The 15,807-nt window shown below is 40.2% G+C and overlaps 1 protein-coding gene across 8 annotated transcripts in view; it reads left to right on the forward strand.

Annotated features, from left to right (window-relative positions):
- The window catches only part of CEP192 (centrosomal protein 192), a 91,522-nt gene that overhangs the window by 67,305 nt on the left and 8,410 nt on the right, over nucleotides 1-15,807 (forward strand). For all 8 annotated transcript variants that reach the window (XM_069957807.1, XM_069957814.1, XM_069957813.1 and 5 more), the window contains 15 exons: nucleotides 677-792; nucleotides 870-1,052; nucleotides 2,683-2,773; nucleotides 5,268-5,447; nucleotides 5,555-5,815; nucleotides 8,592-8,710; nucleotides 8,995-9,104; nucleotides 10,932-11,073; nucleotides 12,227-12,402; nucleotides 12,627-12,750; nucleotides 13,392-13,497; nucleotides 13,959-14,160; nucleotides 14,424-14,503; nucleotides 15,012-15,107; nucleotides 15,205-15,324. In XM_069957807.1, the coding sequence (XP_069813908.1) occupies nucleotides 677-792; nucleotides 870-1,052; nucleotides 2,683-2,773; nucleotides 5,268-5,447; nucleotides 5,555-5,815; nucleotides 8,592-8,710; nucleotides 8,995-9,104; nucleotides 10,932-11,073; nucleotides 12,227-12,402; nucleotides 12,627-12,750; nucleotides 13,392-13,497; nucleotides 13,959-14,160; nucleotides 14,424-14,503; nucleotides 15,012-15,107; nucleotides 15,205-15,324 (2,106 nt within the window). The remainder of the gene's footprint in view (nucleotides 1-676; nucleotides 793-869; nucleotides 1,053-2,682; nucleotides 2,774-5,267; nucleotides 5,448-5,554; nucleotides 5,816-8,591; nucleotides 8,711-8,994; nucleotides 9,105-10,931; nucleotides 11,074-12,226; nucleotides 12,403-12,626; nucleotides 12,751-13,391; nucleotides 13,498-13,958; nucleotides 14,161-14,423; nucleotides 14,504-15,011; nucleotides 15,108-15,204; nucleotides 15,325-15,807) is intronic.

The raw sequence follows: 15,807 nt of genomic DNA on the forward strand, positions 1-15,807 counted from the left end.
TACAACAGGAAGCCAGTACAGGCTGTTTAGTACACTGGACATGAAGTTGGGTTTAATGAAAAAAATAAACCAAGATGGATTGCACCAGAAACAGAAGAAAAATGTGTGAGGTAGTAAAAGAACCTTATTTTTCAGTATATGTTAATTTATTAGACAGTTGCAAATAGGATTCATGGTTGGAAAATACATTTAGGGGCCAAAATAGTCTGGTTAGTATGGGTTTATTAAACTGCTAAGATCAACAAAAGTTGGAGAGATACTGCTGCATTGCTTAAAGTGACTGTACCACCAGGCCGAGGCTGAAGCACTGGAGGCGGGCCGACCAACCCCAGTGGGAAGAAACCCCAGCCCCTCCATGACCTGACTATATTAGAATCAATGGAACCCTATCATAGAGGGGCTAGGGTTTCCTCCCACTAAGGGTGGGTCTGCCCGCCTCCTGTGCTATAGCCTCGACCTGGTGGTACAGTCACTTTAAATGGTGCACCTATAGTAATAGACTGTCTCATTATATCTAGAATTAAAATACATTTTACCTAAGTTGTAGGGAGTTGGGCTTTTGACTTAATATATGTGAACCCCACTTCTTAAAGTACAGCTGCTTTGTGGACCGCATTTGGCAATGGCCAGGTTAATTCTTTTTTTCTTATGGTCTTAAGCATGCCTTTTTCCTCAGTGTACAGATGTAGATGATGTTTTTGCTGTGGATCCACAAGAATTATTTCTTGGCCCTGAAGAAGAGCAAGTAGTCACTGTGAAATTTACTCCTCGGTGTTCTAAACCAAAACAGAGGTATTTCTGATTACAGTGAGTTGGTTTCAGGAGCCTGTGATTTACATAGGAGAAACAGATTTATTCTTTTTTCACAGTTGTTTGAAAATTATTGTGCAGCCTTCGGGTCCCCAATATGAAGTCACTTTGATTGGAGAGAGTGAACTACTAGTAAACAAGAATTCCACAAATCTACCACCACTGAATAATTCTGATGTACCTCCTATTCTTTCAAATAAGCAGTTCATATCATGGGGAGGAGTTGCCCTAGGAAGAGCAGTGTAAGTTTTCTTTCCAAACAAGCTTTTACAGTACCTTTCTTCCCATTTCCTGACAAGCATACACTGCACTCACTATTGCAATAATTAGTGGCTCTCCTTAGGGCAGTTCTGCATGGCAGGCCCATGTGTAACTCATGCAGTCATCTTGGAGACCGGTGCCATCATGCAGATCAATTATTGTGCAGTCTTTCCTACCATGATTGTTGCCCACACAGCCCCTGTTTACACAGAGATTGGCAGCGGCAAAAGGTGATAATTAGGGCTGGACGATCCCAGCAATCCACGAGCAATTGCTTGTTTATTGGCTGGTGGAGTCTTTCACATGAGGCAATAATTGACCCTTTAGGATAAACAGTTGTCTTAATTGGAAGATAGTGTGGAGAACTTCATTGTGTAGGTGGATCAGTCAGATGTGCACTTACCATTTTCTTTTTTTGTTTGATAACCCTCCTCATTCTATTAAAAAAACATCTTAAAATAATAAATAAGCAGTAGTTTACTCTTCCTGTTGTTCACGCCTCCCGTTCTGTACCGATCCTCTCTTCAGCCATCGTTTATGGTGTTATTGGTCAGGTCTAGTGTGGTGGTAAATGTGATGTCTAGAACGATTACCTACCAATAGTGATGAGCGAATACTGTTCGATTGAATAGATATTCGATCGAATAGTAAGTATTCGATTTATCGAATGTTATCAAATAGTTCGACAAATATTCTATAAGCGTTCAAATCCCCCAGCTTCCGTTTTTTACCTCCCAAGTGGTCGAATAGATGTTTTTCAATAATCGAATACTTGTTCCCATAGACTTTAATGGGATTGAATATTCGATCGAGTATTCGAATATTCGGGAGATATTCGTACGAATATTCGAATATTTCACTATTCGCTCATCACTACCTACTAATCCTGTGGTAAGAATTCAGTCAGACAATATGCAGATGGCTCTAATCATTGATTCAATGTGGAAATGTATGTTTTAAGCAGTTAAAAACCATAAATGCGATTCAGACAATGTTTCTACAGGTAGAGAAATGCATGTGGCTAAAACCACACTCCCCAAGATGGGGCGTCTTCAGGTTTAGTGCCTGGGGCAGCAGTAGCTGTTAATTTAGCCCTGGGCACGGGTACCGTAGACAACGCCAATTTGACACAGGGCTGCAAGATTAAAATTAGTTTTTTAGGACAATAATTGCATCACCTGCCAAGCAGACCACAGGACAGATCTTGGATTACAAGCAGCTATCCAACTGTTTAAGTGGTTTTGGCGGGGGGTTGGGGTGGGGGAGGGCGGTTTGCTGGGGGCAGATTGTTGTCAGTACAGAGTTGCTTTAGTGATCAGAGTCATGATGCTAGGAGTACTGCCCCATGACCGAGGCAGTAACATGACATTCACTCCAGAAGGAATACTGCTATGACTGGAGCCTGAAAGGAGGATCAGCGCTGGATAGGAGGGGGTGAGTTTCTGTTAATTTGTTTTAAAACTTTTTTTCTTTTTAAAGATTTTTCGACCTCCTTTTTTTCTAGGTTCATATACAGGTTACATTTTCTTAGAAAATAATTGCTTATTGTACCTGATCTTGTCCAGTGCAGCAGTGACATTACTTCCTTTGTATTCAATTAATGTCTCTCAGGCAGCAGAAGTTAACGCTGAGGAACACATCCACCCTTTCAAGCCAGCATTTGCGCCTCTTAATAAGAGGTCAAGATCAAGACTGCTTTCAGGTATTTTCAGTTGCATTTATAAATAATAACATATTAATAATATTTATTTGTATAGCGCCGACAGATTTCGCAGCTTCTTTTTTTTTTTTTTTTTTTTTTTACTGTAATAGACTCTGTAGCACTCTCTTTCATGCAAAAGTGTTCAAAAGTTTATTAACAGCGTGCAAAGGGCAAAGCCAGGTATGTATACAACATTTATCATCACACTGGTGATTATATACTAGATGCTTTGTATGTCGACTGATGACGTTTCGACTCGGGAGCTCGCTCACAATGCGACGTTAAGAAAGACCCTGGTAAGGTCGAAACGTCATCAGTCGCCATACAAAGCATCTAGTATATAATCACCAGTGTGCTGATAAATGTTGTATACAGATGTGACTTTGCCCTTTGCACGCTGTTAATAAACTTTTGAACACTTTTGCATGAAAGATTGCTACAGAGGCTTTTATTACAGTTTATTGGGGTAAAAACACGTCCGTGAGAAGTACCTACTGTCTACACCGGTTGTGCACCCCTACCTCTTCTTATCTAATTTTTTTTATACATACAGTTCAGAGGTTACATAATAATAATAATTTTTTATTTATATAGCGCCAACAGATTCCGCAGCACTTTACAATTCTGGGGGTACATACATAGACAGAAATCAGACATTACAGAGATATACATATAGTTATCCATACATAAGGAGTGAGGTCCCTGCTCGCATGCATCAGCTTACACGGTTAATACACAGTTAAATAATTAGAATAAATAAAAATAACAAAAACAGAGTGTAAACAAAACCTGCTTGTTGGAGCTTACAGACTACAACTTGGGTTGACACCAGGCACAAGTGCTTTATTTGTCCATGGCCCAGCCATTGTACATACAGTAGTTGGAAAGAACAGGATGAGCCAGTAACAACGCCAAATGTTATAAGCGAGCCTGAAGAGATGATTCTTCAGGGCACGCTTGAAACTGTGAGTATTGGGTATGAGTCTGAGGTCTTTGGGTGGGTGCAGCACCAGAGAGGTCTTGGAGGCGCAAGTGGGAGGTTCTGATTATCGAAGATGTTAGGGTTGGATCATTAGCATACTTTATCTGCAGTTTGAGGGGGTATTTTGGCATCAGAATGCTGTCATGCCAAAATATATAACTTAATAGTTAGTGTTACAAATTGTACTGGCTTTTGTGTGCTTTTGTTTGAATTACCCCTCACAGGAAGTCCTAGCAGCTGGCTGGCTTCTCCCTCTATCCTGAGAACGCATCATCCTCTGCTGTCTCAGGAGGCTTGGTTAGGTCTTGTCTCTGAGGTCTAGCACAATCTACCTGTCATAGTCACATAAACAAATGTTTTATCATTTAGGGCAGAATGAGGAGTGTTAACAGCATGCTGCCTGATGCAGAACAGTGCAGCTGATGGTGATGAATACAGCAGGTGCAGTGTTCTGCAGCAAGGGAAACGGGCAGTGCTGCGAAAGGGGAGGAGTGCTGAGGAAAAGCAATGTATTTTGGGGTTTATAGATCTGAGCGACAGAAGGTAGTGCAAGGACATGATAGGGAAGGGGCCTTAAGAACCACAAAAGAAATATGCCTTTGCAGCATTTTCAAACTGATGACTGAGTACCCCTTTTAAGTATTGATTGTGCTACATTGATAAAATTGTATGCATAACACAAACTTGAAGGCAATCTTTCTATCTATATTAATCTTTGTAGCAGAGGCGTAGCTAGGGGTTCAGCCTAGGGGGGCAAGTGACTCTGAGTGGGCCACCAACCAACCTTACCCATAGGGAACCTCAGCAGGTGACAAGGCTTTCTGAATAATAAAGGGTATATTCTTCAACATTACTCATAGTGGATAAGAGCAGTGCAAGAGGCTTCTACATTACAAATATAGAACAAAAATATAGAACTAAAAATAATAGTGGTATAGGTAATAAGCTTTTAGACTTTTAAAGGGGTGAGTTGGTTGTGATCATACATGTATGTACAATTCAAGATATGTGATGAGCTGCTAGATATCCACTTCCTACATATATATAGCTCCTGCTGGTCACTTGGTCATTGCTATATTATTTATATATATATATATATATATATATATATATATATATATATATATATATATAAATTACACACACACACACACACACACACACACACACACACACACACACACACACACACACACACCCACCCACCCAGCAGGAGCCACATATATACTGTATATATGTGGCTCCTCCTGGTCATTTGGTCACTGCTATATATACTGTATAAATAGCTGCTGTGTGTGTGTGTCCTCTCACACAGTCCTAACTCTGTACCTGACAACTTGAAATGCCAGTATGCGTATAGACATGATGGATTTTGGTTGAAGTTGGTTTTATATATGGGTTTGTAGAGGTTAAATCATTTGTGTACAACACCGCACCAAATCCCTTGCATAGAGAGTCTTGAAGCTGTGATTTTGCAGGAGAGGGTGTTAACAATCTTCCTGTGTCCTACAGTTGCAAAGCTCATTTGGTCCAGAAGAACGTTTGACTAACAATCGTGAGCTTACTATTCGCCCAAAAGAAGATTCTTGTGTTCAGCTGATGTTTTCTCCTACACGTGTAGGTTGTATGTTGGCTAAACTGGAGATCAAGCATTCTGGGATCAAACCTTCACAGCCAGGAATTAAGTTTACTGTAAGTAGTGGGTTTTTCTTTTTTTCTTTTTTGACTGTGGCAAGTATCTAGCTTCCAGCCCTAAAAACAGTTGAGTTTTTGTGATCTATATCTTTCTCTCCCCTTAGATACCCCTGTCTGGTTATGGTGGGACAAGTAATGTGATACTTGAAGGCGTTAAAAAGCTATCTGACAGCTACATGATAACACTAGGGGGAGTAATGCCGGATCGTGTGAGCAGGGGTAAAGTCTCAATCAGGAACACTGGTTCCAGGGCAGCATATGTTAAAGCAGTATGTTTTGCAAATGTACAAAAAGGTCTTCTAATGGATTCTGGATCTTGTTCTGTCACTCCTGAAAAGTTTGTACTAAAAAAAGGCACCCAAGAGGTAGGTAAAAAAAATAAAATAAATATATATTGCTGGTATTTTTTTTTGTAAATAAGATGTTTATTGCACACTAAAACAAACACTCCCATGTAACAAGTGGGACATTAAAATATTACAAATATATTGCTGGTATTTTGAATGCAAACTGACAAAACTCATTGGGGATAATAAATGAAAAATCTAGTTAGTAGTTATCCAGTGCTACAAAAACGTGGCCACTTTCTTTCAGAGACAACATGGCTCTCGTCTCCAGTTCAGGTGCGTTTTGCTATTAAGCTCCATTCACTTACTACAATGCCCAGTATTTAGGCCTGCTGAGAGATTAACATGGGACCTTTGCAACTCCAATGATCTCTCTGCAGGCCTTTAATGCTGCGAGTTGTAGTTTTGCAAGTTGTGGAATTCAAGCTTTGAAGAATGACTACTACTAACACAATCCTCATGTGTTAGAATGAGCATATGATGGGGTTGCAGTTATGCAAACTTGAGAGACACAGCTTTCAAATTTTAAGGTGTTTACTTGCCATTTCCATAACTACAACCCCACTCATATCCCTTTTTGAAAAATGATGGGGGTGTCTTTCTATTTTTCTCTCTCTCCCTCTTAATCTATTTACGGTATCTTTTAATTGATTGATTTGATCAAAAAGTAGATAGAATATAATAGATAATTTTGATTGATAGATAATTTTGATTGATAGATAGATATGGATACACGAGAGAGAGGGAGATACATTAGATAGATAAATTATAGATGGGGTTTATTTATTGAAAGGGTTTATTTCAATGCCCCCTGGAAGATCCTGGTCGGCTCCCAACTCCTGAAAGATGTTTCTGCTTGCGCTCAACTGCAGTGCTATGAGTTATAGCTGTACCTGGTGCACAAGGCCTCCTCTGCTTCTCAGTCATCCTGGAGGAGATCGACAGAATCCTGCAGCATCAGACGCAAGTGATCTTCTAGAGGGGGTATTTGGCACCCTTTCAATGCCAGATACCTGCTAGAAGATCTGATGCTGCAGGATTCTGTCGATCTCCCCCAGGATGACTGAGAAGCAGAGGAGACCGACATTGTGCACCAGATGCAGCTATAACTCAGCACTGCAGCTGAGAGCAAGCAGAAACATCTTTCAGGAGCTGGGAGCTGACCAGGATCTTCCAGTAGGCATCTGGAAGATCCTGGCCAAGTTCAAGCTCCTGAAAGATGTTTCTGCTTGCTCTCAGCTGCAGTGCTGAGTTATAGCTGCATCTGGTGCACGATGTCTGTCTCCTCTGCTTCTCAGTCATTCTGAAGGAGATCGACAGAATCCTGCAGCATCAGACACCAGTGATCATCTTCTAGCAGGTATCTGGCATTGAAAGGGTGCCAAATACCTCCTCTGGAAGATCACTGGTGTCTGATGCTGCAGGATTCTGTCGATCTCCTCCAGGATGACTGAGAAGCAGAAACAGACATTGTGCAGAGGAGGGAGCCAGTCTGTGTTGTAAAGCTGGGCAGGCAGAGGAGGAGTAGGACGGGCAAAGGTTGTGTTGAGAGGAGGGTTTCTCTGTGACAGAGAGGAACAATGTCACGTCTCAATATGGCAGCTGTGGAACAGCATTGAGATGTGACTTGTTTCTCTTTCCATGAACTACAGAACTTCCTGTGGGACTTAGATTTTTTTTTTTGAAAAACGGGTAACTTGCAGCTGCCCTAATGAGTGTAAATTACGATGTTGTATAACTTTCCTTTGTAAGTGCAGTGTTAAATTGTCATTTGCCCAGAGTACCCCTTTAAGTCTGTTTATTTTTATTCTTCCCATTGGCTTGATAATTGAAAGTGGTGCAAGCTATCATTTATTTGGTGTCTATTAAACCTTTTCCATGACCAGAATCTGTTTCCAGCTGTTTGAAACTGCTTACTCTTGGCTTTAATTTGAAAAATCCCCATGTAATTAAAGGGGTATTCCGCCCACACAACACTTCATATGTTGCAGCCCATTGTAAGACTAACAATTGATTCTGTGCTTATTATCTATTCAGTTGCCTTCTCCCGGTTCTGAGCTGCTGCTTTTTGCTTGAAGACACAAAGTGAGGTTTTCTCTTTATTCTCCTCCTCCCCTCTCTTTCAGAGACAGCTGATATAAGTCCCTGTCTACAACTTTGTAGCAACTTTGTGATGCCTGGAGGATTTATCACAGTGAGTTCATCAACAACTTTACCTCACATTAATCTTCCCAGCATTCCAAAATGCTACTAAGTTGCAATTACAACCTGCCAGGGACATCAGTTGTCTTGGGAGGGGGACAGACAGCAGCTCACACACAGTTTTTTGTTTTGTTTTTTTTGTCTTCAGCAGAAAGCAGCAGCTCAGAACTGGAGGAGTAGACTGAATAAATAGGTATGGGATGAATTGTTAGTCTCACGAAGGGTAGCAAAATATTTAAAAGCTTTTTATTTTTTTGCAGTGAAATGCTGTGAGTTATAAAAATGTTATATATATATATATATATATATATAAAATATATAATGTGTATGTATGTATGTATATGTATGTGTGTGTATATATGTGTATTTTTGTGTGTGTATATATATATATATATATATATATATATATATATATATATATATATATATATATAAAATTATTATTATTTTTATTTTTTTTTCTACCTAGCAGTCACTCATGCCTACATAGATGGATGAGCATATCTATATTATGTGTATATGTCTATTTCTGTTATTAAAAATGTTTGTAAGACCCTTTCTGTGTTTTACATTTTGCCCATTATTACTATAGATGGTTACTATATCCTCTAATGGTGCAGGACTAGAGGAGTGCCTTCAATCTAGCACCTCACTGTTGTTCACAGTCTGTTTCTTCTGTGGCGATGAAGTTTCCAGACAGCAGTTTCGCAGGTAAGGTGTTTATATATGCAGCAGTATACTGTTACAGCACCTGCCAGCCATTATGCCTCTTAAACATTAGTCTGTGGGTGACTATGAATCCTAGGAATCCTCTTATAGTTATGCCCTCAATCATCATATAGTACCCTGAAGATACATGTAGAAATTAATCCACCTAAAAATTTAGTAGAAACGTGCTGACAATGTTACATAGTTCTTGGGGAAAGGATACACACATTACCTTTTTAGCTGATATTTTGCTGTAACACCAGTTTTTTTTTTTTTTTTTGTAACAGAGCACTGCAATGCAAACCTGAATCTGCACAAAAAAACATTGCCGAGAATAGTAAGTTAAAAAATATAAGATTTGATGAAGAGTTTAGCAGTGAGCGACTAGTGTCTGAAGGTGAGTTAAATGTGAAACATATATAACTGGCTCTGAACTTAAAAGCTCTATAAAACACAGTGGCTTTCTGTAGACATTCCCGCGCCTCCTTAAAGGGGTTGTCCGGCGATAAAAAATTATTCACAGAATAACACACATTAAAAAGTTATACGACTTTGTAATGTATGTTATATCTGTGAATGGCCCCCTTCCCCGTGTTTCCCCCCCACCCACGCTAGACCCGGAAGTGTGGTGCATTATACTCACCGCATCTCGTGTCGTCCACGGTCTCCGATCGTCAGCAGTGACGTCTTCTTCGGGAGGCCAGCGGATCTTCCCGAGTGCCGGCCGCCCTCTGCAGCGTCATCCGAAGCTCAGCCGCTATTGGCTGAGCACAGTTATGCTCAGCCAATCGCGGCTGAGCTTCGGATGACGCTGCAGAGGGCGGCCGGCACTCGGGAAGATCCGCTGGCCTCCCGAAGAAGACGTCACTGCTGACGATCGGAGACCGTGGTCGGCACGTGACAGGTAATGTATAGCGCACCACACTTCCGGGTACACGGGTGGGGGTGGTGGGACACGGGGAAGGGGGCCATTCACAGACATAACACACATTACAAAGTTATACAACTTTGTAATGTGTGTTATTCTGTGAATAATTTTTTATCACCGGACAACCCCTTTAAGGCCCTATTCCAAGGAACGATTATCGTCCGTTACGGCCGATAATCATCCCGTGTAATAGGAGGCAACGATCAGCCGACATCGTTCATGTCGGCTGATCATTGAAGTCAACATGTTGAAAGACAAATGAATTATATAGCAGCGATCTGCTGCCGCTGCTCCGTTGACTAGAAGAGGCGGCAGTAGACCGCCACTATATCCTATGGACTGCCTATGGACGATCAGCGATCACCCGGCAGCCCTCCCCTGATTCACCAGCTCGCTGCTGCCGCCTGTATTAGCAGCGCCAGCGAGCGGGGAACAAGGAGCAAACGAGCGCTCATGCTCCTCAGAGTTGGGCCGTGTAGTAGGGCCTTTATACTGTGTGATTGATTTCTCTTTTTGTTGCTCTTCCAGACGTTTGAGCGAAGACAGGAAAAGCAAACTGCTTGTAGCTTTGATAAATGTAAATGATACTCAAACCATAATTGACCACCACCTTGAATGTAGAAAGCACATGTTGCAAGATTTTGCTTTAGGCTAGGCTCACACTGCGTTTTTGCAGTCTGTTATCTGTTTAATGGAAAAAATGAATATATTTGTGTGCAACTATATTTGGGCCCGTTTTTCCACTGACTTACATTATAAAAAGCATGGCTCAAAACCACATTTTTGTGTACTTTTAAAAGTAACCATGTAAAAACAGATCCATGATTCCTGATAAAGCTTAAATGGGGTTATCCAGCAAAAATATTTTTCATTCAAATCAACTCATTTCAGAAAGTTTTATATAGGTTTGTAATTTACCTAATCGGTGACCACTGAAAAAAAAAACTATACAAATTTGGTTTCAACAGTTGTGACCCAGAGAATACATTTATTATATTTATACTGCACACTGAATGGCGTATATTTTAGATTAAAAAAAAAATTTCCCCCAATTTTTCGTGATATATTGAAGTGTTTCACAAAAAATACATAAGATAGTGACCAAATTTTGACGCTAATATAAAGTACAATATGTCACGGAAAAAACAATCTTAGAATCACTAGCATAAATTAATGCATCATAGTGCTATAACTACATAAAGTGAGACAGGTCAGATTTTAAAGCCCAAACCAGCTGCAGCACTAAAGGGTTAAAGCAGATACTAATCTTGTGCTTTGTTTTTCTTACATCTTTAGTGTACGATTTGCCAGAAAGACCAAATGATGTTCAACTTTTTTATGGGAATATGCAGAAGGTGACACTTTCTGTTTTTGGCAGTACTTCAGAAGTGAATAATCGTGCATCTTTGCAACCGTCCCTAAATATTAACTTAGCCAGGTAATGCATGATATTTTAGACTTCAACAGGAACCAAAACTGCACTGTATGAACCTTAAATTGTGAATTACCCACATCAGAAATTTATCACATCTCCCCCCAAAATGTTAATAAAAGCAATCAAAAAGCCTATTCCTCACCAAAATTTTCCAAATTGGATATCATTGAAATGAAATTCATAAGAATAAAGTACATGGGGTCCTGCAGATAAAGCTCATGTGCCTCTGTAGATGAAAAAATAATGGTTCTCAATGTGAGGAGGAAAAAACAAACTGGCATGTTTGACACCCCTGATTTCAGGACAGTCGCCCCTGAGAGTAACATTTGCCACCTGGGAGGCAACAAAAGCTCCCTAGACTTTATAAGGACCAGCATTCCCAGGATCCTCCTCTGGGCTCTGACATCTGTACAGTATGCTCTCGGCAGGGACCTCTCATGAATACTGGGCACAATTAGGGGCCTAAATACTATATGGGAGCACAGGGTGGAGTCTCATACTAGGTATGTTTCAAACTGGCTGTATTATAGCAATGTAATATTGTTACAGTAGCTGAAAAGCTAATTAACTGTTTTATTTTATCAATTTTAGAAGGAACATGTCACCTTTGAAACCAGCTCCTGGGTTGAACAATGTAGTGTTAAGAAAGGATCTGTTTTGTTTTTACTTCCAAAAGTAATTTCTGGGGCAGATGTTCTACTGCAAATGCAAAATTATTATAGCACAAAAATTGGCTTGTGTCTTTCTGTGCTAAACCTTACTTGGCCAGGGGTGTGACTTTAGGAAAAGGGTTTGACTTAGCAGGAAAAAGGATCTTGTGTATGGCTGTGTGCCAAAGTTTTGTCTCCCCTAATTTTAAATTAAAGTCAGATAACTAATAGGTAGCCTAATGTTAGATTAGACCATGAGATTATGAGCCAGAATTAACAACGTGCCACTGTGATCTGGTGTATTTTTAGACTGTTTAGTTTATACTGTCCAAGAATTACATACTGGTGAATCTGTCCCACAGTGTAGATGGCTCACATGGTTTGTTTTGTATCAGTGTTATCGCATATCTGTGCTGATGTCATACCGAAATCAGTTAAAAATGTTATCGAATTTTTACTTGCCCTAATTACGATTTTCTACTTTTTCATTTGTTTTATTGATCTAGCCCTTTAGGAAATACAGAGCGAAACTTCAGTTATATGTCACTGGATGACTTACCTGTCAAAGGACCACAAGGACCTCTGTTTCCAAATACTAATGTCTCGTCGCAAAGTAACATTCCCGAGCCACCTCTATGGACTGTGAAGCCAGAGGTCCTAGTGCTGAAAGCTCCTAGTGCTGGTATGTGTTAATCTTCTGTATATTGTAAAGTACACAGATAATTCATGTGTACTTTGCTAGACAGCACCAGGCTTCCCACTGTTTTAATCTGCAAATCTGGGTGCATTTATCTTTTAGCGCTAAACCACAAGTGCTACCTATGGTTGCACTACCTCACATAAGAGCACTCTTAATTGTTTGTATTTTTTAGTAACCTAAGACTACTTTTTTTAATCCTTTGCTAGGTGGCATAGCATCAACAGGCCATATCCAGATTGAGAACAATTCTTTAAAATCTTTACAGTTTGATCTGTCTTGGCCTGCACATTGTCTTACTATCACACCACAGCATGGAAATGTTGAGCCTCAGTAAGTAACTCTTAAAAGTTGGACTTGCTCATGAGATCACACTAGGAATGTTAAAACAACTCTGTACCCACAATCAAGCGCGCAAACCACTTGTACCTTCAGATAGCTGCTTTTAATCCAAGATCTGTCCTGGGGTCCAATCGGCAGGTGATGCAGTTATTGTCCTAAAAACAACTTTTAAATTTGCAGCCCCATGCCCAAAGGGAGTATTTGTGCCCTAACTTTGCACCACCCCTCCGTCCCTCCTCCCAACCCTCTTCATCATTAGGAATGCCACTGGAACATTTTTTCCTGTCTGAAAATTGCACAGGTGCCTTACCGATCCAGCCCATGTTCAGTATTCACACAGCTGATGAATAGGAGACAATCTGCCTGGAGCATTCCTAATGATGAGGAGGGTGGGGAGGAGGGACAGAGAGGTTGTGCCAGCCTAATGCATACACAATCTAGGCCACTCCCGTAGGGTACAGGGCTGCCAGTTTAAAAGTTGTTTCTTAGGACAATAACTGCATCACCTGCCGGACGGACCGCAGGACTGATCTCCGATTAAAAGCAGCTATCCGAAGGTACAAGCGGTTTGGGGGGGGGGGTTAGATTGTGGGAAAAGAGTCGCTTTAATGCTTTGTTTTTACCTTCTGCAGGGCACATGCAGTTATTCTAGTGAGTCCAAATCCTTTGATGTCCACAAAGCAGACCATGCTTCCATGGAATGGCCAAATCTATGTCCATTGCGACATCGGCCAAAAGGTACCTTTTTTATAATGTGGAGATTATTGGTGCTTCAAAAAGTTCTCACTATTTTGGTGGAATATCTGTAAACCTAATTATAGCAGCCATGCAGTCTTACTACAGTGTTTCTCCAAAAATAACACAGGGTCTTATGTTTTCTCTGAAAAAAGGGATAGGGCTTATTTTCAGAAACAAGTGTGCTCCTGCACTGTAGCCTCACTCCATATATAGTTAGCTGCCATACTGTATATCCCACTGTTAGACTGCTATACTGTACATTTCCCTGTAATTAGAATACTATACTGTATACCTCCTCCCCCCTCTGTAGTTCTTCCCCAATACTGTACACATCCCTCCACTCTGCATTAAGGCCCCCCATACTGTATACCCCTTTTCTTCTGTAGCTTCCAAATACTCCCCTGTATAAGAAACGTTTTGTTTATTTCATTATTGTCACTGCATTGTTTATCTTGCAACAGATTGTGAAAGTTCAGATAACTAGTGAGAGTTTCTCAGTTGTGTCTTCAAACAAAGGAGCACCAAAGTCGTCATCTGTGCTCTCTCCCCGGCTGGAAGCACCGATTCATGTAGCAAAACCTCTCTCTAAGTCCCCCTTGTCTAAAGTTGATATTAAGAATCGGACAGTTGTGTTTCCTAGAACTGTTGCTGGTGGAAGTTCAGGTAATCTTTTTTTAATTCATTTGGAAAGTCGCATTTATTTCTCAGCGAATACATTAAGATCCAACTACTTTGAGCATACATTTTCAGGTGTACACCTTGTGACTATTGAATTATCTGCATTTCTGAGCTGTGTTCTTAGCCCACAATGTATGTAGCATTGATAGACAGTTTTAACTGAACAAATTATTCCATGTCGTGTCCCATACAAGTATTTTTAGTTTGTCCTTTTTATTTTCCATCTCATTCCCCCCCACTTTTATTAGAGACTCTATTGGAAGTTGAAAATTCAAGCAAAGAAGATATGAAATGGCTTCTTTCATCTTTTGCTCCTCCTTATGTTAAGGTATTTTCTTTATAATTTCAAAAATTTTACTTTATATCTCAATTCTCAATATCTCTAATGGAATATTTAACTTTATACTTAAAAACAAAAATCCAATCTTGCCCCCATTGCCACAACCTTTCCTATTACATGCAAGTTTGTAGTATTAGATTACAGCTCAAAACTTGTCTTAGAGCCCAATGCTACTTTAAAGTCTGCCGGCCTTATAGAGTTGACTGACCCGTTATTCTGCACATGTAGCTGCCACAAAAAGGGCTAAAGGGGAGTTACACAAGACTCCCACTCTCTAAACCTAATGTTCAATGAGAGAATGGCTTTGTTTATTCAGGTTGTTATATTTAAAGAAGTAAGGTTATCATGCGCAGCCGACCATGGTGTTCACAGCAATTAAGTAGTAGTTTATTTTGTTATTTAGTGATAGTCACAAACTTTGTGTTTTTCAAGGTGTCACGTGGTTTAATGATTTGTATTAAACTTCTTTTTTTTTATTTTTTTTTTTATAATTCAGGCCATTGACCAAAGTGGAGATGTATATCGTGCAACTTATGCAGCGTTCAGATGTTCTCGCGTGTCTGGGCTTATTGCAGCTCATGAGAAGTTAAAAGTATTTTATTTATTCTTACCCACCTTCTTGATGATCTTAATACCTTGGTAACAATCTTCTGCTCAAAAGAAACTTTTTTTTTTTTTTCTTTTTAAAGGTGCCAGTTACTTTTTTCCCTAGAGACAAAGGTGATTATACTCAGTCTTGGGACCTTGAATGCCATCCAGTTTCAGAGCCGCATTTGAAGCATAAAGTGAGGTTCCAGCTCTGTGGAGAAGTAAGCAGTGGCTATATTTGTGTATTACATATCTGTGGTTCCCTCATGTGTGCTGGGTTTGCACCTGCAGCGGAGCAGAATAGCAATAAAAACATTGCTGGTGCCATGGTAGCTGGAATTTTACCAGATTATAAAATAGTGCAGAAAGCTGCACTATTTTATATGGTAATTTTATTACAACCTGCAAGAGAGGCATCCAGTGAAGTCTGCAAGGCAGGAGTGGGCCTCCAGCCTTTACCAGCTTGCTGTCAGCAGCTTAGGACCATGGCTAATTGCCAGCACGGAGCAATCTCCTTTGCCAGCTGTTTTAACTGTCTAATTGCTGCTGTCCATTGTGACAGCAGCAATTAAACAGTATAGACAAATAAAAGAAGCACTTGGTGATATGATGGTCACTTCATGTAATAGTAATGTTGCTTTTACTGTCCACATTGTAGGTGTGGTAGTGCGCTCCATCTGCACTGCACAGGAGGTTCCCCACAC

Source organism: Dendropsophus ebraccatus, chromosome 2 (assembly GCF_027789765.1).
Source record: "Dendropsophus ebraccatus isolate aDenEbr1 chromosome 2, aDenEbr1.pat, whole genome shotgun sequence".
Lineage (NCBI taxonomy): Eukaryota > Metazoa > Chordata > Amphibia > Anura > Hylidae > Dendropsophus > Dendropsophus ebraccatus.